The 26,736-nt window shown below is 32.0% G+C and overlaps 1 protein-coding gene across 1 annotated transcript in view; it reads right to left on the reverse strand.

Annotated features, from left to right (window-relative positions):
* Window positions 1-2,830: 2,830 nt before the first annotated feature.
* Window positions 2,831-26,736, reverse strand: part of LOC123660505 (cyclin-dependent kinase 5 activator 1) — a 32,567-nt gene continuing 8,661 nt past the window's right edge. Inside the window, exon 2 of the mRNA XM_045595567.1 lies at window positions 2,831-3,548. Within this exon, the coding sequence (XP_045451523.1) occupies window positions 3,168-3,548 (381 nt within the window). The 3' untranslated portion in view covers window positions 2,831-3,167. The remainder of the gene's footprint in view (window positions 3,549-26,736) is intronic.

Below are 26,736 nucleotides of genomic sequence, written 5' to 3' on the forward strand. Positions count from 1 at the left end.
TCGTCGGTTGCACCGGTCGTTTTATACACGTCAAAATGACTAAATAACAAAATGAGCGAGGGTAGGTGAGTAGGTATCGAACGATGTACTAGGTGGCGTGATCGGTGCATCTGTTGTTTAGAAATTCATTGCTAATTGCGTACAGCGAAAGTGCCGACATAAATAATATATAATGACTATATTATTATGATATTATTATATTTTTTAATAAAATCTGGAACAGCATTTTAATATATTAATTTATTCGGTCATCATATAAAAAATAAAACACCACAGTTGTATATACGAAATTTTTTTAATAATAAGGTATATTTACAGTAGGTTAATTAACAAACGTGACGTGTTACATGAATAATTAGAAGAGGTACCTGAACTGTATTACCTTTAAAATCTGCACATCCACACCTCCAAATATCGAATTATATTTACGGGAAATCATTGGGACATCAATGAACATTGGGACTTACACTATACTTTTTTTAATTGTTTTTTAATTATAATTGGAATGTACATCGCTATCTTACTTATTCCGTAATTGAATTAAAACTTTAAATACATACACTGTTCTAACAAAATAATACATTAACGTTTTTTTTTTAATCATTACGTAACACTGGCCAAATTGCTTTTTTTTTGCTATAACTAAGGCGGAAAACAAAACTGCCACAGTTAAATAAATGTCACAAACATTAAAAATATAAAAGCATTTTCAAATATTCATTAAAAGACGGCATCAAAATTGTTTTTTATTCTACAGGATTTAACGCTATAAATAACAAATTAAATGATCATCCTAATCTATACCAAATGGTTAATCCGGCGTAGATTAGAATAACAAAAATTGCAAATAAAAAAGAAAAACTTCATTTAAATAACACTAACAAAAGCATTTAAATTTAATAAACATCACAGACATCTACTTAACTCAATTATTAATTACGAGTTTGGATTTTTTTTTTGAGATTCTTTTTTTTTAAATCAATAAATACTTTTCTATCCTTATGACATTCACTTGACTAAATATTTTTCTTACATTAAGACACTCGGTTGTAATAAATTAGTCTGTATGTTATTTATCATTATAGGGCTAGGCGTTATATCATTTTTTTAAGACAATAACTTTTTTAATGCGACCTTAATGCGATTTTAATTAATAATTTAATCGTAAATATAATTTCATTATTTTGCTCTCTGATAGAATTTCGTATAATAAACTGATTGATTGACTCTATCGAACATAAGAATATTCGATAACAGAATAGTTCTTTTAGGTACTTAAACATCAAAGTGTTAAACGTTGTTTATTACAGTTTACGTACTTATTTACTAACGTTTTTTGAGAAAAAAGAATGTTTAACCATTTTACATTAAGAATAAAAATATGATTGCAATAAAAAGGCAATCTTTATTTCTATTACAGTTTTTTAAATTATATTCAGCCTGTTGCCATAGCTGGTCTTGTATGATACTGTTAACTTAGTCTCATTTGGGTACATACAAATTACACATAATTTTATGGCTATTATATATGTGGTGTGATGTTTTACAACATATTTCTGTTATGAATAAGACTATTTTTTGTGGTGACAGAATTATCACAATTTGATAAAAAGCAGTTTTATGACAATACACATTGTTTTGAAACACACAAGTACAAATTGTCTCTATACGAGTATAATACATATTATATCTTTGCATATATACGCCTTGTCCTATAAATTACTATTACTTTATATAGTCCTTAAAAAACAAATTACTTAAATATATACGAATAGTGCAAGAAATTCAGACTATTTTAAAAGTATACATTTTGATCATACTCAGTAGGTATCTATGACATCGAATATAAGATTATGTTACTCATAGTTATCTTATTTCAAGTATTTAGTAAGTATGAAGTTCTATTAGACCGAGTGTCACTTCAGGCGTATTTAATACCTGCCATTTGTTTAAGCTAGTCTATCATTTAGGACTTAATATATTTAATCGTTATCACTGTACAAAACGCTTAATCATCCGCAAAATTTTACCTATTTTTTAAATATAATATTTTCATTGCCTCAAAAGGTCATTTGAGCCGGTCATACGTACACATTGTAGAAGGGTTTACCGGTAGTTTACCACGGTGCTACCGAATTATTGCATCATCCCGCCTGCCAGCATTTCGCTAATATCAACTAACTATATGGCAATATGACGATTCACTACAATACGAAACTCTTAACTTACTATCTAACCGCTTCACTATTGGACTAGAACGCCGCTATGAGTGAATAGCTTGGAAAATAAGATTATCAGACAATTACCTACCATAATACAGACATAGAAAGTACAGCATTGACTATTCAGTGAGGAAAACTCACAAGTGAATTCTTAATTAATTAATAATTGTATTAATTGTTTCTAAACGTACGACGAGAGGTAGCCATTTTGTGTTCTCAGTCCGTTACGTTTAAATGTCAGATTTGTATTGAATTGGTTTCTTTTTGTTAATCGTTTGTATCGTTTTCGAATAGTTCGATATGAAGCTGTGCATGAATTTACAGCTAAATTGAAATAAGTTTTCCTCACGTAGTACGTTTTTTTAATCGTGAACGTAATTAAAACTTATTTCTTATCAGTTATAAAGTTACTTCTATTTGGGATTGCTTTGGTAATCTTTTTACGACTTGTCTATTTTGAATGCTTTCAATAGTTTCGTTTTCTCTGCTTTTATCACATTTTAAAATCTTTGGAATAATATATTTTTGTCTATAGTCTTATTTGTTGTCATAACCGCCATTTTGTTTTGAGCTACTTTCAACGCTTCGGTCAATCATATAAATAACTGTTAGAATATTTTTGGAATGTTTATTATATTTGAGTGTAAATTTTTTTGACTAATCAATTTTATCAGAACAAAGTGTCCTAATTTCGCAGAAACCGAAGTGAGAATTGTTTGAAAAGGAATGTATAGAAATTTCATGTTCTCCTACAAACGTTCTTGCATACATCGATCACACAAGATTATACCTTTATTTTAATTCTTTTCTAAATTATCTATACGTCTGATTAGTCGTCCACTTTACGATCGACGATTGACCAAGAGCTTCAGTAGTTAAAAGCCGGCATCAAACACGACTCGGGCGGTCAGTCAGTGCTAGCCTGAGCACAGCGACCTCTGTATGTCAGGCAGCCGTCATGGCGTGCGGGGGCGCCGGGGCGGGGTGCGGAGGCGCGGGTGGTGGACTGTCCACCGCACCACACGCCTTCAGCTCTGTGAACACCTCAGTGAAGAAACCAGGCTCGGAGTTGATTCTTAACATGTTAAAGGACAGTCTGTCGACGATGAGAAGGCAACGATCCCAGAATTTGTCTTTCGAGTCCTCGACTAGGAAAGGCTTGAGGGGGTAGGAGATCTCGTTGCCCATGTATGAGTAGGAGAGGTAGAGGCAGGTGAGGACCACCGCCTGTAACTCCTGTGGACGGGCTATCCGCTCCCCGTCGACTAACTCGCGGACCAGCATGTACACGAAGACAACGTTCGCTGGGTTGATGAACGCCACGTCCTGGAAGGAAATATTTCTTTTATTAATAAAGCTTAATATTATTTTATGACTGTATATAATTAGTTATTTTTAGTCTTCAAGAATCGATTAGATCGAAACAAAAACCTTCTCAAATGTTAGTTTGTAATTCCTTATTGAATAAATAATTAAGGAAGGAATCAATTAGATAATTCATTCATTTGGATTAATGGTTACCAATAGTGCCGAAGACACATGGGTGATTTTGCCAATTTCACGTAGAAAAGAATTTAAAAAAAAGAAAGTCTTGTAAATGTCAGGTAATAACTAGGGTTTATTTAAAATTTTGTCACATTATGTTTCATTTATTGATATCAGTATTGTAAAGTATCACATTATTAATAACTAGCGACCCGCCCCGACTTCGCACGGGTGCAATGCTGATACTAAATATACTACAGAATATCTTTATTTATAGTGTGAAGCTAGCTTATAGCATGGTTATTATTAACATAATAACAACAACATTCAAATATGCGTCGTTAGACACGTTGTTACAGACACGTTGTTACAGAATGCGTTGAAGAAATAAAGGTTCACTGCTCGTTCCCCGTAGATGATAGCGTGATAATTTGTAGCCTATATGTTGACCCGACTTCTTAATAATATTCCTGCCAAATTTGAAGTAAATCCATGCAGTACTTTTTGAGTTTATCCCGGACATACATACAGACAAACAGACAAAAATTCTAAAAACTATCTTTTTGGCTTCGGTGTCAATTGTAGATGACACCCCAAGTATTCTTTTAAAAAAATATTCAATGTACAGTTTTGACTTTCCTACCATTTTATTATATGTATAGATAAATTCTGTTCGCACACTTTGAAGAAGTAAAGTAAATCATAATTCATATTTATTTTATAACTTTCAACTGTCGACTTCCATATAATTTCAAGACAAGTACCTACTTGTCACCTTGAAGTGAACCTTATGTCTATATTGATCGCCTAGATAATTGTATTAGAAGGATACACGTGAAACTAGACATACACAATATAATGTCTGGTTTTTAAATGTCTCACTAACCTAGTAATCTAAATATATTTAGAGCCAGATATGTGAATTAAATATTCTAAAATCCACTAATTTTTAATGAAGTTTAATCATCATCACTTCAGCCTATCGCAGTCCACTGCTGGACATAGGCCTCTTCAAGTTTGCGCCAAACATCATGGCGAAAGAGAGGGCTTGGCTATATTCTATACTGCCGTAACCACACAGCATAAATGTATAAATTAATGGAGCTTACTAGTTAAAAATTAAAAGAAAGTTAAAAAAATATTAGCCGTGAAATCGTGAGAAACAGTAATTCTGACAACTACCGATTTGACAGATTAACGATTCACCGCGCAATATCTCTTTCAAAATAGAGATAAGTATACTTTAAATATCATGGTCATCATTCTTAAAGTGTAAATTTCAATCGCGTGTCGGACCTGACACTCACACCCTTTTTTATACTCCTTTCACTTCGACATTTAGAAACACATAGAACACAAATAAACGCCCCGTCCACAAATATTCAGTCTACAAGTAATGGGCGAATTTACCCTAGGCTTATTTTTCCATTGGCACGATTTTATGGAATCTGCGACCTAAAAAAAGGTTAGCCGAAAATAAATCGATTATTTTTCAGATTGTAACATTCTTAAAAGGTACGCTGCTTTTGCCTTTTCTCCTTATTTTTGGCTGTGAATTAAAATGGCCTGGGGCGCTGTATCTTAAAACACGTCACTGCTGCAATTCTATTAAACATTGTGTTAATGACGCAGCTAGAATTATTTATTGAGATAATTAGTAAAAATAAGCTAACTTTAATATTATTTATTGTACAACATAAACTTTTATAGTGTATGTATTGATAAGACTCCAAAATAAATTAATATTAAGAAAAACTAAAGCTTAAATATTTGCAAATATCTACTGATAGTTATCTGCCTGCTGGATATCTAATATGCATTATTATAGTGTAGCTAATCAAGATATTATCACACTATATTATATTAATTATGTTATAATATTTATCAACGACCTTAGTCCTCAAAGAGTATCAAGAATAACAAAGTTATACAGGTACACTCATATATATACGTATGTGTTTACTACGTATAAAAATGTACGTACGTTTATAAAATTGGCTCCTTTTAAAGCTATTTGGGGAATAAACAATAAATAAATGTGTTTCATGTTTTACATAACATAAATAAAGTTAATGATGCAATAGGGATGAAGGGACTATTGGAGTTACACGTGCCTACGTCCTAACTACGAAAACCGTATACTGAAATAAATATAAATAGGAACAAACAAGTTCTGAACCTTGAAGTATTTTTTCTACTAGAAATATTTATTAATACAAAAAAATATTTTGTTTCTATTTTTTTTTCCTTTTGCTTTAGGTAAGAAACTCCTTTAAAATAAATGGGTGCTAAATGGGTGCCGTAAATGTATTTAATTAAACACGAGTTAATATCAATCAAATATTAGGTCGCTGAATAATTTTCTTCGTATTTTTTATAGAAATTCAAGGTACCTTACAAAATTTAATTACATTAACTATAATACATATGAACCATTTTTTCGATAACTTGTATTATCTCGTATGTAGTGACGGGATTATGTTGCTATAGAAATTTTGGGACTTCTCATTAAAAAAACCGCGACAAAAGTTTTGACAGTCTCTCTTGATGTTAACTTTATATTACCTAAAGTATTGTGAAGAAACTGAAACAGATGGAAATCTGAGAGTTCAAGATTGGAGTGGTGGATGCATTAAGACTTCCCAGTCAAACTCTCAATTATTGTTGAGTGGCTGAAGACGTCTGTGGTCGGGCGTGCGTCGTCGTGATAAAAGACCACACCTTTTCTCTTGATCATTTCTAGCCGCTTCTTTTACTAGAAAAGACGAAAAGACTTTTTCCCCGACCTACTATAATGACATTAAGATAATATTTGATACACGATAACACAAAAAGTCACATTTGTATGTGCATATGTTAGGTGAATGTAGGTATGTATGCTGATATGTAGTTATTTTAAACTTATAAGTTTTTCTTTATCTTAATCTATCTATAATATATATAAACGCGAAAGGTCATTCATCACGAAATCTCCGAAACTATAAGACCTACAAACTTGAAATTTGGCAGGTAGGCTCCTTATAGGAAGTAGACATCCGCTAAGAACGGATTTGACGAAACTCGACCCCTAAGGGGGTAAAACGGGGGTTGGAAGTTTGTATGAAAGTCCCATATTTTTGAAGTAAGAGACTTGAAATTTAAAATGTATGCTCTATAGATGATGAGAAGGCGTCCAAATAATGTATCTTTAGAAATCAACTCCTTTTTGGGGTTAAAACGGGGATGGTAGGTTGACTCACTGATCACGAAATTTCCGAAACTATAACACCTACAAACTTGAAATTTGGCAGGTACGTTTCTTATAGGGCGTAAACATTTGCTAAGAACGGAATTTATGAAAATCGACCCTTAAGAGGATAAAACGGGGGTTGGAACTTTGTATGAAAGTCCTATGTTTTTGAAGTAAGAGACTTGAAATTTAAAAGGTATGCTCTATATATAGTGAGAAGATGTTCAAACAATGTATCTTTAGAAATCAATTCTCTTTTGGGGTTAAAACGGGGGATGGTAGGTTGACTCACTAATCACGAAATCTCCGAAACTATAACAGCTATTAACTTGAAATTTGGCAAATATGTTCCTTATAGGGCGTAAATATCCACTAAGAACGAATTTTATGAAACTCGACCCCTAAGGGGATATAACGGGGGTTGGAAGTTTGTATAAAAGTCCTATGTTTTTGAAGTAAGAGACTTGAAATTTAAAATGTATGCTCTATATACATATAGTGAGAAGGTGTTCTCAAATAATGCATCTTTAGAAATCAACTCCCTTTTAGGGTTAAAACGGGGTATGGTAAGTTGACTCACTCATCACGAAATCTCCGAAGCTATAACAGCACAAACTTGAAATTTGGCAAGTAGGTTCCTTTTAGGGCGTAAACATCCGCTGAGAACGGATTTTACTAAACTCGACCCTTAAGGGGATAAAACGTGGGTTGGAAGTTTGTATGAAAGTCCTATGTTTTTGAAGAGACTTGATATTTATCATGTATGCTCTATAGATGGTGAAGTGTCCAAATAATGCATTGTAATCTTTATATATATATACATACATATATACATACATACACATATATATATATATATATATATAAAAGAGAAAGGGAACTCTAAAACCGCTGGATGGTCCATCCATCCAGAATGGACACAGATGAAATTTAGCAGGGAGGTAGATTAAAGTTAGTAGACGTCCGCTAAGAACGGATTTTGCGATATTCCACCGCTAAGGGGGTTTAATTGAGGTTGATAGTTTGTATGAAACATATACAGCAGCTACAAGTTCGCCTGATAGGTTATTTATACTGCAGCCTGAAAATAAAACTAAAAATGTGGTGTATAGAGAAGTTTTATAAAAATAACTACATATTAAATTATACTAAATTGTGCCTTTGAAAAAGTTACTCAGAGTGATAAGCGTTTCAAGTGACTGAAATAAAAAAAATAATTTGCGTTAAGCATCTTAATAGTAATGCATATCTTCATAACCACTCGGACGTAGTCGCGGGCAACAGTTAGTATATTATAAAGCAAAGTCCACAAAAGCGTATGTGATCGATTCCCTCAAAATCTATTGAACGGATTTTCATGCGGTTTCACCAATGGAGAGAGGGCTTCAAGAGGAAGGCTTACGGAACGGCTAAGCCGGTTTTGATGAGAGTTTAACTGGAAGTTTGCCGGGAAAACTTTGTGACAAACTGATTTCAACGCGGGCGAAGCCGCGGGCACAGCTAGTACATATAAATTACGCGTCACGTTGTTTGTCCGCGATGGACTTCTAAACTACTTAACCGATTTAATGCACACCGTGTGTAATTTAAACCAGATATTATATTTTAATATATGTAATAATTATAAGTAGGAAAAAAGGCGGTACAAAGTTCGACAGGACAGCTAGTATTTTAAAAGTATTGATTGACTTGAAAATAGCCTCTTTGAAATTATACACCTATTATTTCTTAAATAACAGACTTGAAAGAACACTTATCAGACTTTCATGTTATCATGTTATTAAAACTTTTAAATGTTACCTGTATCCTTCGTAGATATTACGATATAAATTGTGGTATTTGTCTTTTTGTATTTATTATGAGGCGCAACGGTCACAGCCATGGATTGTGCCTGTTACGCTCGCGGTTGTGGGTTCGATCCCCGCACATGGCAAACATTTGTATTGACCATACACGTGTTTGCCATGGTCTGGGTGTTTGTGCAGTCCTTGTGGGTCTCTCCACTGTGCCTCGGACAGCACGTTAAGCTTTCGGTCCCGGTTGTTATCATGTACACCTGATAGCGATCGTTACTCATAGTAAGGAATATATCCGCCAACCCGCATTGGAGCAGGGTGGTGGATTAAGCTCTGATCCTTCTCCTACATGGGGAAAGAGGCCTATGCCCAGTAGTGGGATATTACAAGGTGAAGCGTGCGATGAGATTAAATTTTTATTTATTAAAAAGTTCAGATTTACCAGTCCATGTAAAAATTATTTTTATTAAAGAACAGGTAGCAATATTTGCTTTGAATGACTTTTGAACTGGCAACCATCAGGGTTAGTGCAACTTTCATCACTACCCAAGTATCCAGAACGGTCGTCTGAAAAACCTCTTGTAATTATTTCACATAATTGACTCATAATTCCTATTATGTCAGCAACTACAAATTCATTTATTTAATATATCACAATTATATGTAATTCTCATAACAGTAATACGAAATTGTTAAACAATACTAAAAAAGCTTGACTAAAACATACAATTTATTTTCAATATCGTTATTAAATTTTCTAATATCTATAAAAACACATCAAACCTATTAATAACGTTTTAAGTTTAGGTATATTTCATTAAATAATACTCATTTAATAGCAATTTATAAACTCTTTTTATAAAGAACAATTATGATCACTCATATTTCATAAAGCTCAAACAAAAATTAAAATTAATTTAAAAAGTTATATAACAAAACAATACAGATAAAAATCAATCTACACTATGTTTACTTCCTAAGTTTATAGGCTTTTCGTCAGCATAATTCGAATTTCGAAGCCCCTTATAAGAATTTCGCCAACTCAGGGTTGTTGTGTAAACAAGAAAAACGAGAATTGTTTACTCGAATTATATTACTATCGTTAAATGGGATAATGGATATTTACTTTACACCATATTAATATTATATTACATGGTAGGGCACAGCAGGAATTTCCTGCTCAAAATATGGAGCGGGCCCGACTGGGGTAGTACCTCGACCTTACAGAAGATCACAGCAAAATAATACTGTTTTCAAGCAGTATTGTGTTCCTGTTGGTGAGTAAGGTGACCAGAGCTCCTGGGGGATTGGAGATTGGGTCGGTAACGCGCTTGCGATGCTTCTGGTGTTGCAGGCGTCTATAAGCTACGGTAATCGATAACCATCAGGTGAGCCGTACGCTTGCTTGCCGACCTAGTGACATAAAAAAAAAACACTAGTTTTATCACTTTTTTTCAACCATATTGATTGTTATGTCTATTGTCTTTTGAATTGTATCGCGTTATTTTTAGTCTGTGACTTTGATGATTTTAAATATTTAAATTAAAATAGTATAAAATTCGATCGAACAGTTTATAGTGTTAACGAAAAACAAAATTAAAATAAACAAATTCAGTGGCAACAAAAACAAACAACAAAAACTTCAGGATAACTCTTTATAAACAAAACTTGTTACTTTCTTACAATATGAGTAAAAGATACGTCATATACATATATTTTTTTTTTGTAATTTATTTCTTGGGCCATCGAAAAATTAGGTTAATATTAAAATATAATTTAAGGGGGAGTACTCAGTAAATTATAAACATATAGAGTAAAACCGGGATAGATGCCGCACTTTTTCAAATAGCCACCTAATTTTAAAAATATGATTTTTATACGAATAATTTTTATTAATGTAGCTAGCTCAATCCTTTGTGTTGAATTATGACTATTTTTTTTTCAACCTAGCTAATGCAGATTAAGCAGAAATTAGCTTTTCGTGAACCCTGTTTTTTGAGGATAGATGCCTACCCATATGGATAGTTGCCTCATCATGAAAATAGTGAGTAGGATAGATGCCCTGTAACAACCGTGTAAACAAAAAACCCAAACCAAATGTTAGGTTAGGCTACTTCTAAAACATCGATTGTCTTTAAGAAACATGGGCCATAGTAATGAAAAATATTTTGTGTTTTTTTATATCTTTTAATTGTTATAATTAGAATATAATTTTTATATCACACAGATTACTATATATATATATATATATATATATATATATATATATATATATATATATATATATATAAATTAAATTTTACAAGCATTTATTCAACAAAAGTATCAATTCTTAATTGTTGGTCTAAAATATTCATTTCAAGTGTCAACATGCATATTACACAATCATACTTTCTCATCGAAAGCTGACTGTAGGTTTTCTATAGTCCGAGAACATACTCGAGCTCGCATTTCTTCCTTTCTTTTATATTTTCGTGTCATAGTTCTGCTAGAATCAGTAAAACATCCAAACATAAATATACGTAAATACATAAAAAATATAACAGACACAAAAAAAATTATACATATAAACTTACTCTGTATATGGTGAATGAAGGGATAGATAAAAGGCTAAGGGCACCTATACCTCAAAAAATCAGGGCAACTATCCTTTGTGATTGGGATAGATGCCCACGTATTTTTTAAATAAATTATAAACAAAATAGCATCTATTTACAACTATATGCAGACTCAATGACCCAGTATATAGACGTGATAAAAAATATAACGGAATTTATTACTATTTATAAAATTATACAACCTTAAATACTAACCTTTAAAACTTTGACGTGTTTGTAAATTTCGCCACGGAGAAAATTACACACACGATCCAAACGCGTCCTTGCCACACGAATATCTGTGGATATCTGAGGTACGGGGTGACTTTGACCCCTACTTATGCGATTAATTTTTATTTGTGAGTTCGGGATGTTAGGTTTTTAGAACATGAGGCATCTATCCCACTGCGGCATCTCTCCCGGTTTTACCATATGTACACTAAAATGAGTAATTGTAAAAATTATGAACCATTTTTACTGCAGCAGTAACAATAAAAAGTATGATCTACGAGAAAATATAGAAGAGAATGGAAAAACAAACAATTTAATTTAAATATTTTTAGTATCAGTTATCAGTAATAGAATTGTAAAGAAAGCGTTGGCTTTTTTTCCTCTGAACGAGTAATCTCAATAAAACTAACAAGAGATTCGGATTCCAGCCGCTTTTTAACCGACTTCCAAAAAAGGAGAAGGTTCTCAATTCGACTGTATTTTTTTTTTTTTTTTTTTTTTTATGTATGTTACATCAGAACTTTTGACCAGGTAGACCGATTTCGACAAATTTTGTTTTAATCGAAAGGTGGTGTGTGCCAATTGGTCCCATTTAAATTTATTTGAGATCTAACAACTACTTTTCGAGTTATATCTAATAATGCGTTTTTACTTGACGCTTTTTTCGTCGACCTACGTTGTATTATACCACATAACTTTCTACTGGGTGTACTGATTTTGATAATTCTTTTTTTGTTGAAAAGGGGATATCCCTAGTTTGGTACCATGATAAGGAAACCAGGATCTGATGATGGGATCCCAGAGAAATCGAGGGAAACTCTTGAAATCCAAAAGCAATAACTTTTTACTGGGTGTATCGATTTTGATAATTTTTACTTTAATCGAAAGCTGATGTCTATCATGTGGTCAGATATAAATTTTATCGAGATCTGATAACTACTTTTTGAGTAATCTCTGATAACGCGTAGTTACTTGACTATTTTTTCGTCGATCTACGTTGTATTACTCTTCGATGTAATTGAAGTCGGTTTTTTTTTCGTTTGCGAGCAAACACAATTATTCTTCAGTTCTTTTTATTTCAAATCAAGGTAAATCTTATTATACAAAAAGCTATATATGTTGCTGATTAAATAAATATTTTTTCTGATATTTCTTTTCCTTATTATATCTTCCATATACATTTTAAAAAATAAATCGCGGAAATGTGAGTAGCGCATAACTTCCGAGCTGTGTCGGCACAAAGTTGGATAATTCATTTTATTGTGTGTATTTGTTATTGTCAAGACAAGTTTTATATAAAAAATACTATTTCGATATCCATATTACACATCTACAACTAAAATTTATAAAGAAACTAAAATCATGAACCTACGACAACTTTATATATATAATTCCATTATTTTAATAAAAAAAATTATCAGTAAATCTATTCGTTCAAATTTGTCCTTTATAAAACGTATCACGAAGCGCAGCAATCGACGACCCAGCTTATTGGTTCTGCCTAAGACTAGGACGAAATTTGCCAAAAGGGATATCACATTCGAAGGAGCACAGCTTTACAACAAATTACCTTGTCTAATAAAAGATGTAAGCTCAGTTAACGAATTTAAATCTCGGCTTTCGCAATATATTCTCAATAACACTTTATCGTTAGAAGAAACCATTTAAACTATTCGTTAACTGAGCAGTAGGATTTATAAGACGACGATATGTATGTTTTACTTTTATTGTAGTGTATTGTTCTCATGTAAGTGACATTGTCTTTTTGAGAATAAAGTTCTTTAACCTTAACCTTATAAAAGACAATCAAAAAATGTATGGTAAAATAGGAAATTCACATGGTAACTAATATATATTTTTTATATATTTATATAACATACATATCCATATGTTATTTCTGGCTTATTTCAAGACAACACGTTTTGTAGTATTGTGAACACAAAATGAAATAAAACAGAGCAGTTTCTACCGTTGCTTCTTAAAATAATAATTTCTGACATTTTAGGGAATATTAAATAAATACGTGTATACAACTAACCAAACGATATACAGATTAAAAGAATTTGTAAAGCTCTGTACTTTTTGTACTATAAACCATTTGACTATCACAAAAATACTTTATTTTAAAAATTATTTCTTAATCTATTAATATTATTTTATGAATTTATTTCGTTTTTTCCGGTTTATATCGGTTTTTTTTTTGTTTTTGACTGCACAAATGATGAGATTTTTTAACTAAAATTATTATTACATTTAGTACATATATTGAATAAGACTAAAAAGCTATAAATTAACACGATAAGATGCACACAGATAAAAACAGGACGTAAAAAACGACTCACACAGTGGATTACAAAAAAACAAAATAGCAATAATTTGGTGAAACTACGTGGATAATCTAAATCTAATCTCTATCATTATATATATTTACAAACATCCTATTAAAAGCAAAAATCGGCTTTAATTAATTATTGTCGCCATTAATTATATTATAATCCGAATGAAACTGGAGAATAAAAAAATATTGTGGTAGCTATAAATATCTAAGTGAGTAAAGACGCAAAAAACTATTTAGAAATAAATTAAATAACGTTCGAATTGAAAAATTATTTCTGTGTGGGATAGTTTAATTACCCAAGAAGGTTATATAATATTTTAGTATATACGTTCTTTCCTAAACTTGACGCGACTGAAACCGCGGGGCGTAGCTAATCAATTATAAACATCAAAATTTAATCTCGGATCCCCTCAAAATCTTAAAATTTCTACTACATATCGATTGAATTGCGCAATTCCTTAATGGCTTCTCTTTTCAAACAAACAGAGGATCACGCAATACCACCGTCTCGCTCTAAACAAACCCCTACACTCTCAGAAAGCGTACGTATTGATTGGAGCCACCCCATCCATATTGAATGAACGTAGCCGACGTTTGAGGTGAAAAATTATACCATCGAGTAGAGTAGCGTCTTATACTTTGAAATATTTGAGCCATTACGTTCATTATTCAACGCGATTTTCTTGAACGTGTTTTGTATGTTGGGTGTCTTTAGTAGGACAACGTAAAATGATGTTAAAGATCCCTTAGGAACAAAAAAGAATGCGAAGACGACGATAATGTTTATGTATCATAATCATAAAGAATTTTCGTGTGACTATGAATGAGTTCTTAATTTTTTATTTACAAGAACTTTAAATCTAACTGTAAAGTACAAGTTGTCGTAATTTTCTTTACTAAAAAGGGTTGATAATTTATTTCAATTTGACCGTAATTTTAAAGTATGAACTTCTTTGTATAGATACAAAAAAAAAAAGAATTTTCATAATTATTTTAATGTTACATACTATACAGGCTACGAAGTTTCGAAATATTTGTTGAAAGAATGTTTTTTCACGAAATATAAAAGATATTTCAACTCCTATTTTTGTTTCTATTTAAATGTCAAGACGACTTGACACGGGGACAACCACGTGATCTGAAATACCAACTTAATTTATATTAATAAATGACAAAGGTGAACGAAAATAAAATATTATATACGAATTTCGCGTTGACGTAACGGTCACAGCATTAGTTTGTGGCTGTTGCGCTAGCGGTTGCGGGTTCGACCCCCACACATGACAAACATTTGTATTGGCCATACAGATGTTTGCCGTGGTTTGGGTGTTTGTGCAGTCTTTGTGAGTCTCCCCACCGTGCCTTGGAAAACACGTTAAGCTGTCGGTCCCGGCTGTTATCATGTACACTTGATAGCGATTATTACTTATAGTAGGAAATATATCCACCAACTCGCATTGGAGCAACGTGGTGGATTAAACTCTGATCCTTCTTCTACATGGGGAAAGAGTCCTACCCCCCCCCCCCCCTGCAGTGGGTTATTACAGGCTAAAGCACGAATTTCTTATGTAACGTATCGTCAAATGGTTGATTAACTTTTAAACCAAAATCCGATAATTCTATTTTTATGTTCGTCATCTCACATGCCCATTAAGGTACAAGCTACGAATTTTTATAATTTTGACGTTTTCCGACACACTTTGAGAAAACTTTGTAGGTAAACTTGATTCAAACATACTTTTTCGAATTCGTGTTGAGAATATTTTTGTAACTATTCAAATTTCACACAGTTGAGATGTAAATAAAAAACAGCAGGCGCTCTCTATTGACGTTCTTTGATCTCTATGAGTATGCTCTCCGTTTCCAAATAATACACGACACAAATATATAGGCCATGACTGATATTAAATGTACTTGTGTTATGGTAAGTATGATTGTTTGACTATTTTATAAGCTGGAACTTTTATTATTATTAAAAATTATAACCTAATAGATATGATCTGCTTTTGAAATGAATGTACCTATTTCCGATAGCTAATGAACAAGTGCAGAGTTACAGGTGGATTTGCATATTTTAAAATTTCACCAACAGCAAAATATTCATTTACTAACGAATTTATTATTGAAATCAATAGTTTTAAAGGTCTCCTAAAATTTTACATCTTTGGAGTATTGACGTAACAAAACACAGGAGCACAACAGTGAACACTGAGATTAGTCAGGCAAGAATAATGTGTTATAGCTTCAATATTTTGAAATCAGATGCCTTTAACATGTTTTCATTTTCTCCAGCTATCATATAGGGTAACAGCACCAGTGGCCAGCCAGGAACCAGTGGTCAGCCTTTTACGTCGTTTATTGGTCATAAATATTGCTACAATAAGAATAAACGAATAACGTGTACCTAAATAGAAATTTTGATTCCTTATTGAATAATATGTCACACGATAGATGCGTTAGGGGATCAAGGGGGAGAATTAAACTCGTTCTTACAGGTGACGGCGGTTGAAAAGAGCAGTAGTGTCATATCCGCCATATTTTTTACTTCGCGTGGTGTTCTCTTAAAAGGTAAGAAAAAACATGTGTTATTATTAAATGTGATAGTCTTTTATGCAATTTGACATTGTGTATAACTTCACGTATTGAATTATATTAAATTTGAATAAAAATATCGCTGATTTACGTAAATATTGTAGGGGCTGACCATTGGGTACTACTTTTTTATAAAAGATCCAATGGTCGGCCCCCCGGGGCTGTTCACTGGGTTCTTGAATTATTTTTAAAATTGCGAGAAAAGGCGTCATTAGAACCGTTAAATTAAAATTTTCAAATTTAGTAAGGCATGTTCTTTCATATTCCACAAAAAACCCAGTTATCAGCCGCATTAAACATTTTATTTTTACGCGGCTGGCCACTAGGTGTTGCTGATCCAGTATTCAGCCTCAATAGACTACATTTTAGTTTTACCTCAAATAGTTATAAAATGTATTTAGGTAGTTTGTATTTCAGTAATTGAGAAGATATTTTTAGCCCAAAATGCCGCCAAGACAAACTCATCCTCCAGAGAAGCTCTCTTCCACCATCGAAGCCATACGAAACGGAATGCCGATAAGAGAGGCTAGTAGAACGTTTGGAATTCTTGGAGGCACACTACAAGATCGGCTCCATCTACGTGTCCCAGAAGGCCCAAGAAAAATGGGTCCAGATTCCATTTTAAATTAAGCAGAGAAAGCTGCACTGGTAGATTTGTGTCCAAAATTAACAAAATGTGGGTTTCCTTTAAAGACTGACAATTTATTAAATACGGTCCAAGCAATAGTAAAGGCCGATGGAAGACCTAATCCTTTCCTAAATGACAGACCAGGAAAAAAATGGCTTAAATCCTTTTTTCGAAGAAATCCTTCCTTATCTATACGAACAGCTGAAAAAAATTCTAAGGGACGAGCAGTAATAACAGAAGAATATATAAGAAAGTGGTTTCAAGACTTGACAGAGTTCTTAAAAAAACACGATGCTCTGGTATACTGTATGATCCTATGAGAATATTTAATGGTGATGAAACAAGTTTTATGATTTGCCCCAAAACTGGAAAAGGGATTGCTCTATCTTAGAAAGAAAATTAAAACGGGAAATGATAAAAAAAGAACACGCAGAAAAAATAGCAGCCAAACGAAGTCAAAAAGTAAGCGTGAGCACTTACTAGTAGTGGTAAATAAAAAGTAAACAAGGAAAAGGAAAATAGATCTTTCGTCTGTTTCGCCTCATTTCATTAGATAGTGATTCAGTTCCTACTGACGAAACCCTATCCAAAGAAAATAAAAAAAAGTGTGGTAAAATATCTAAGTGTATAGGGTACCGGGAAATAATGAATATCTTAATTACAAATAACAGTTCAGATGATTAGATAGATATGAGTACAAGATAGATATCTTCGTTGATATATAAGAGAGTTGAGACATATAAAAATAGGAAGATTATGGCTGTGATTATTTGATTGTAAATAGATTTTACTAGATACTATTAGTAGATTTGCTAGTGACCTTTTTCTCTTTCGTGTTATGCGTATTAAACCTAAAAGAAATATTTACATAGTATATAAGTATGCATAGATACTAATGTCGTTGATTATTTTATAAATAAATATTAATGTTTTAATGATGAAGTTCTAGAAAATAAGAACACAAATAAGTACTGTGATTGTTTACTTGCAATAATATTTCGGTCAGTTGAGATTTTTTTTTGTTCTGATAATTTAGCTGTAAGAAATAAGAGAGACATAAATAATATTGTTGATTTTGATATAAATAATACTCATTTTGATCTCATGCTTATTCATAGGTATAAGGGCTGAATACTGGATTCATCAAGGCTGATTACTGGATTTTAGAGGCTGACCACTGGCAAAAAGTGCCATATTTTGTTTGAATTTATTTATATATTTTATAAAGAGAAAGGTTGTTTTTGACATATGTTGTTTAAAAACTATAATAAACAATTAATTCAATCATGTACTACGTTTCATTATCCGACGAATCCTGTAAAAATGCCAGCTTTACAAACTTCAAAAAGTTGTTATGAGGCTGACCACTGGTGCCATTACCCTATACGTTTACGACTTTCCTCAATTGCCACACTCAAAAACTTGATAGTATAGTATTTTGATATTATGGTAGATTGTGTTTCGCCATAATCATAAGATGTGCAGTGTACAAGTTAAGCGCCAATGAATATCTATATGTTTTCGAGAAAAGAAAACGTGCATTTTTCTTAAGTGATTTCGAACACGTGCCTTGTTATACTTTAATATAGTAAGCTGAAGAATTTTTCTATCAATATGCACATATCACACTACCAGTCGGCCGAAAAAAAACTTTTTACTTCAAACAGCCAGTCTTCTGGTGATGCTTGAAGGTAATTTTTTTTAAATATACAACTAGGTCGGCAAACAAGCGAACGGCTCACCTGATGGTAAGCAATTACCGTAGCTTATACTGTACATACCGTAGATGTAGGTAGAGTGTATGCCGTAGATTATGTTGTTTTAACATGTTGCGATCTCTTACTCATAAAAAATGTCACCTTGCAAAGTACTGGAGCAGATCAATAATTAGATTATCAAGTAATATAGTGATATAGCGACCCGCTCCGGCTTCGCACAGGTATAAAATATAATTATAGCCTATGTCATTCACTAAAAAAATGATTAAAATCGATCCAGTAGTTTTGATTTCTTCATTACTGCCCGTGGCCCGCACGCGTTAACTTTAGAGTAAAAGCCGGCCGGAACCACCGCAAACGCTACGTACTGTAATTTTTAAATCTTTAATATCTTCGAAAATATTCATTTAAATCATATGCTGTAAAGGGCCATATAGATCTAAATTAAATTAACAGTATATTTAAGGTATTTAATTAGATAAGGATTAATGCTGTATTGGTTAAAATCGCTTTGAAAATTAGCTATTATTTGTCGTAAAGAGTAAACGACAAAAAAATGTTATTGTGGTACATCCATAAGAGATAGACAGACATACGACATACATATGACATAGACGGTCACTAACCCGCCTGCCCAGCGTGGTGACTATGGGCAAAACACATGAGTTCACGTTATTTTTGGCGTAAACTTGTGGAGGCCTATGTCCAGCAGTGGACTGTATAGGCTGTAATGATGAATGATGAGATAAACATATACCATAGCAGAGTTTTCTGTAGACCTTTTCAATGTGTACAATACTTAGTACATTATTTTGATAAATCTCGTACGGTTTCAGGCTGCGTTTGCAATGTAAGCGGAAAAAATGTAATTATTTACGACATCACATTAGAAACCTCAAAAATAACAGTATTTCTCCACTATTTAATGGATGTTATTATACATATAAACCTTCCTCTTTAATCACTCTATCTATTAAAAAAAATACTGCATCAAAATCCGTTGTGTAGTTTTAAAGATCTAAGCATACATAGGGACATAGGCACATAGGGACAGAGAAAGCGACTTTGTTTTATACTATGTAGTGATAATAAAAGTCAATCTACATGAAACTGTGCAGTCTATTTTATTTATGTTATAAATTCATTGCTTTGTAATTTTAGCACTTACAATTTCAAATGTTAAGCAATACAACCCAAAAGCTGCATTGTTTGTATATTTTAAAATTCCTGGCTATCATCTCGCTGGCTTGTTATATCACTCCACTGCAGAGTATCTGCATCATTCGTTCATTCAAAGACGTTCTGAATCTAATCCAATTAATTTAAAAATTGTATATGTTGTAAAGCGAGAAAAAAAATTGAAATGCTTTTCAACCTCAAATTTGGAATTTCTTTTCCATATTTTTTTATTTTAGGTACAAAAATAAAAAAGTTATCGAATAAATCGTAAAATATAGTAAAATACTGTTATATCTGTAATCTAAAAGATAATAGCATTAGATGGTAATTAATATTAAGTTGGTATGTTAAATTTAACTAGCTCTACTAGCAAATGATGTAAGTATTTATACGTTAAATATACAGAAGTAAATAAAATACTTATACGGGTATCTATTTCTTAAGCGTGTAACATTTTTTCGTATAAATAACAAATAACTTTGCATTTTAAGTATAAAAAATATATCCTCTTTTTAGTAATACTAACAAGGAAAGTCTTTCCGCTGACCCCCTTCGATTTCAATTAAATTGAAATATGTTATTCTACATCAAAATCTAAGAGACACGTATTTTTTTTTATCGGCGGAAAAACGTTTCTAAGGGGTGAAAATATCCCCTAAGGTTGAGACCTCCGAGGGTAGTTTTCAGGTTTCGCCTATTTTCACTCGAGATAAGCGAATGCACCCAAATGGATAATCAACTTAATGATAAACGATGGAAAATGCAACTGGTTTCATATCGGGGGGTTGCACAGGAAAAAAGTTATAGGGGTTGAAATTCACAAAATCGTTATAACAAAAAAACTATAGCACCTATCTCGATGGTTTCAATTGCATTTTGAAGAGGGCAAAAAAGTAGTAGATACGGGTTTTTGCGTTTTTACCGCAAATGAAGTTAAGGGGGTGAACTACCCCTATATATGTTTACAGTAAATCTCAATAAAACGGCAGTATTTCTTCGTTTTCTTATTTCTTCTCCTTGTGATACGTGTTTTCTTTCAATTTTCAACGTCTACATCTCAAACGATGGATAGATTTTTCTGGAAATAGCATTTCCATAACTGGTGAAAGCGATAGAACCAAAAGTGTGCGTCCAATCTTAATAAGTTGTTTTTTATTTGAAGGCAATTTAAGATTAGTTTGTTAGACTGTTTACCTATCATCAATAAAAGATAAAAGCATGTTGCACGTTTTCGTTTTTTTTCGTTGACTACACAGTTTTTCTATGTGACATCCCGAAACTTTGTCTATCTACCGAAACAAATATGTGTAAGCGCTTATCGTACGCCTATATAATCTCATTGCCAAATATAAATCAATCGGAATTATCGATAATCCATATATGTATACTTTTTCATCGAAAAATCGATCTATAAATAAGTTGGCTTCTAGATAAAACCGTTCATTTCATGATATATATGTGGCACGGTTGTTGTAAATTTGAAGAAAACACGTATCACGAGGAGAAGAAATAAGAAAACAAAGAAATACTGCCGTTTTATTGAGATTTACTGTAGACATATACAGGGGTAGTTCACCCCCTTAACTTCATTTGCGGTAAAAACGCAAAAACCCGTATCTACTACTTTTTTGCCCTCTTCAAAATGCAATTGAAACCATCGAGATAGGTGCTATAGTTTTTTTGTTATAACGATTTTGTGAATTTCAACCCCTATAACTTTTTTCCTGTGCAACCCCCCGATATGAAACCAGTTGCATTTTCCATCGTTTATCATTAAGTTGATTATCCATTTGGGTGCATTCGCTTATCTCGAGTGAAAATAGGCGAAACCTGAAAACTACCCTCGGAGGTCTCAACTTTAGGGGATATTTTCACCCCTTAGAAACGTTTTTCCGCCGATAAAAAAAAATACGTGCCTCTTAGATTTTGATGTAGAATAACATATTTCAATTTAATTGAAATCGAAGGGGGTCAGCGGAAAGACTTTCCTTGTAAGAACATTCTTATTTTTTCTATCTACTTTAAGATGCATATTTTAGTTTATATGGGTAAGGGTATTATTTTAATAAACCTAGCCCACTCATAGTCGCTATTGTTAATTTATAATGTATATCTTTTATTTATTAAATTATTTTATTTATAAAATATTTTTAGAAACATGTTGTAAATAGTGTGTTAAAAAAAAACAAAAGATCATATTTTTAATAATAGTGTCATTATAAGTAACAACTGGTATTCCATAAATTTTAGTAATTTTAACACATAAAAAAATTTACCTAGAATGAAACCTTTTTTTAACTAGCTACAAAATTCTTTATTACACACATTTCGTAACCCTTGTAATTAAATAACGATCATAATGTGGTGACTTAATAAATAACAAAACCCAAAATGTCAAAGGGTTACACAAGTAGGTTTTAGTCACGTAATGGGGTATAAAAGTATGGTATAAGAAATAAATATTTAAAAATTCACTCATTCATAAAGCCCATATCAATTTACATCGTAATAGTCAATTAAATGCACTATTTGGAATAACTGAAAAGTCACTCATCAGATCTCGCTCAAATTTAAATGGAACAACATGGCAAGCATTGATTTCGATTAAAACAAAAAAAACTTTAAAATCGATACACCCAGTTACCCAATTATGAGGTAGCCAACAATCGAATTGAGAATCTCCTTTTTGAAGGCAGTCAAAAATAGCCACAGATAATTTCGTCAATGTCATCAATAGAATGGATTATACGAAGGAGATTGACCAGTAATGTCCAGGTTATAATCTTCGTTAAATTTTATAAATTAAATAGAAACAATTGGTTCTATTACTATATTCTGTCATGAGGGCCTATTGAGCGATCTACAGATAACAATGTGGGTATCGATATTGAAAGCCATTAAGCCAAATTAATGAATTATTGAGAATAATGACGGTTTTTTTTTTCTTAATCAAATAAAATCACATTAAAATTCAATTAAAAAATTATTAATAATATCATTAAAAGTAATTAAATTTAAATAAATCAAATTGCATAATTCCCTAGAATACAATATGTAATAAATTTAAAAAGTGAAATTTTTAAAAGTAAATAGAGATCGCTCTCACTCAATGTGTATATTGTTCAACTTCTGTTTAGACGATAGAGTCGGCTCGTCGAGTGCAGTCATACAATTGAACTTACTATTTAGATAGGGAATTAAATAATACGTTATTTCAAAATTTATAAAAAGCATCGTTATATTCAAATTTACATGACGGCACCTATTGACATACTGTATTTGTACAAGTTTGATGCACACATACAACTAACTAGAAATGTCTACAACGCCTAGGAGGCATGAAAGATAATTAAGTGCTTAATATTAACTAGATATATTAAACTTACGAGATTAGCATAAGTATCAGATAGTTTGATGCAAAGCATATCTATACTTTCTGTAATATTATAAAGAAGTCATATTTGTTTTTTTATATTTATTATTACATAGTATAAAGTCCCTTCCTGCTGTCTGTATGCTTAGATCTTTAAAACTACGCAACGTATTTTGATGCGGTTTTCTTTAGTAAATAAAGTGATTCCAGAGGAAGGTTTATATGTATAATACATGCATAATATAGTAGAGGAACACTGATAATTTTTACAACCTTGCGAAGTCGAGATGGGTCGCTATTATTGGATAAACCCAAACACTACTCAACCGATTTTAAAATTTCTTTTACCAAGAGTACGTTACTTTATTACTAAGTTACATTAGCTCCATTTTAACGAAATCCACGCATGCAAATCCTCTAGTGAAAAGCAAAAATATAAAAGCTAAAATGATATACTACATGATTTTTTAATAAAATATTTACTCCCGTGAAAGCAGCTGACCCTAAGTTAAGCAATTATGGCTTATAAATACTAATAGTTACAGATGTATGGGTACGTTATTAATGAAAGGGGATAAAGGGTGTAGAGAAGGGGTAAAATGGGGAAAGTTAAAAGGAGATATTTTCGCCTTTGGGTCGTTTACTGTAAACTGGTTTTTTTAAACTTATATTATGTCTAGAGTCTGTTGCTACGAGTACTCAACAATTGAGTTCATGTAGGTTTGTCTAAAACCTCAAACCAAAAATCTTGATTAAAATTAAAAAAGATGAAAGGATTATGTTCATTTCAGTGTAGGTAAACATCTCTTCTTATAGTGCTAAAAGCATACCATAACATACATACGTTCTGAAGAAATTCTAAGACATCTATGCGCACTGACCCGTAGCTCCGCTACGGGCGTACATGTAGCAGTTCTTTTTTTAAAGAAAAGAAGAAAACTTTTCCGCCAATAGAGGTTTATACGGATTATTATTTATTTTTTTTGTATGACAGTTTTTTTTAATATTTTCGAGTATTAAAATATAAATTTATTCGATAAATTGAGCAACAGCCAGAAAAATTAAGCTACTATTTTTTTGTTAATAGAGAAGTAGTGGGCTAAGCGCTAACTGTAGCACTAAGCAGAGCATTTGCATTTGATTAATTAGTGTTGTTTATTTAATATAATTTATTTAAGCAATGTGCGTAACTATTACAGTTGCTTTCTCCGTTAACTAAATCCTACTTGGGTCCGATGAGAGTGAAAAATTCATTTAAAAATTGGTTATTTTTAAAGTTGGTTTACGGACAATAATAGTTTAACGTGACAACGTCATAACAAAACATCTCCTCAGACGCATAGGCCAATCGAGTGGAAGAGAGATAGATGCGGCGCAAGCGTACAATGAGCGTAACGCAACAATGTGCATAACGTTACAATGAGCCATCCTTTTTCGTGCATGTAGTCGCCGTTTATTTATTTCTCAATTACAATGTAAGCATCATGCATAAGACTACCATTCGTCTAACGTTATACCTTTAAGCTATAAACGACGATGACTACACTTTGTGTTTTCGTTTAATGCACTCTTAATCACATTGTCTACAAAACTTCCCTACAGTCGTAAAACTTTATACTCATAAACATTTTATTATTAATGTGGTTCAGAAGTTACTTTTTGGTGAGTATAAATTTATACAAAGTAACCAATATTTAGGAATACGTTTTTGTCTGTTATCATTACTTTACTATTACTATGTAGATATTTATTATTTTTACTATTTAGATATTTATTATTTTTATTAGATATTTACGAAAAAGCCATGACTTAGAAATTATTTATTTAATAGTCACATAAAATTAGTAAGCTAACCATAGTAAAAACTTTCGAAAGTTCCAATGCACTTTTGCATCGTTTGAGACAAATATAATGAATATGGTCGATGTGGAATCATGCACTTGTCCATGAATATTTAAATTGAAATAAAAATGTATTGCATGGGAAATTTAATCGACAAGTATAGTTAGATATCATCATTAGGGGTAACTTAACTACTCATCAGATGTAGCTCAAAAAGGTTCCATTTTGAGCTACATCTGATACACGACAAGCAAAAGCTTTTGAGTAAAAAAGAATTATAAAAATCTGCACATGAAGAAAAAGTTATGAGGTTAGCATATGAAAAAATACAATCCAATTGTGAACTTTCTCTTATCTTTCGTCGCAGCTCTGCAGCATTCGCAGTTAGAAAAGTTCGACAACTGACCGACGTTACTACAGCTCGTTTAATATATTTTAGCTATTTCCATAGTCTGTTACTATGGGGTAATGCTACAGATATTGAGATAGTATTTATTTTGCAAAAAAGGACTATTCGCGTCATTTATGACTTTGTCGCTCGAGTCTCCCTGCGGGATGTTTTGCAAAAGGTAGACATATTAACAATTACGTTACAGTATAACAATGTTATGCATATTCACATGAATATCGATTGTTTTTATAAAAATAGTAATAATTGCATTATAAACACGAGAAGGAATAACAAAATTATAACTCAAGTGTATAATAAAATACCACAATCGATCTTGAAATTGACTGAGAATAAATTTAGAAATTGTGTAAAAGAGGTTATTTACTTCTAAGCTACTAAAGCTTATTGTTCGGTGCAGGATTACATAAATGTTTGGACTTAATAATGCTTTATTTCGTGCAAGATATTACGAACTTTATATAAAAACACCTTTTACATATTTTTTTCAAGAGTAACTGCGGAGTTTCTTCCTATTCTTCTTTGTAGAGTTTACATTTCGATCGGTGGTCCGATCGGCTTCACTTTTATATTTAATTTAAAATTTTAATTTGTAACATGACGATTCGAAAGTGCTTTTGAAGCCTATTTTGAATATAGCTATTTTGATTTTGATTTTCTTTTGAGGTCTTTTAAAAAAAATTGTATTAAGAAGCTGAGTAGGAAATAGAAACAGGTGTAAAACTACGTGTGTCTAATATTTATATAAATATACAATACCAACATTGGAATATCAATAAAATAAATATTTTGAATCATTCATTTTATTTATAACTAAAATAAGCGAATTGGTACGAATCATATATATTTTGGACATTGACCAGACACAGAGCAATTGAAGGTTTTAAATTATTTATTTATGACTTCCTAGAATGCTTAAGTATTCCTAGAATGCTATGTATTAAGCTTGTGGCTTTGCTCTGGAATTCATGTTTGGGTGTCACAAACTTTCATAGCGAGAGTTATGACAAACGGTAACACAAGTTTAAATTAACAAACTTTTGACGAGGTGAATATAAAAATAATTAAAAAATTTTACGACATATTGACGCAGTGGC

The sequence above is a fragment of the Melitaea cinxia genome, chromosome 15, assembly GCF_905220565.1.
Source record: "Melitaea cinxia chromosome 15, ilMelCinx1.1, whole genome shotgun sequence".
In the NCBI taxonomy this organism is placed as follows: domain Eukaryota; kingdom Metazoa; phylum Arthropoda; class Insecta; order Lepidoptera; family Nymphalidae; genus Melitaea; species Melitaea cinxia.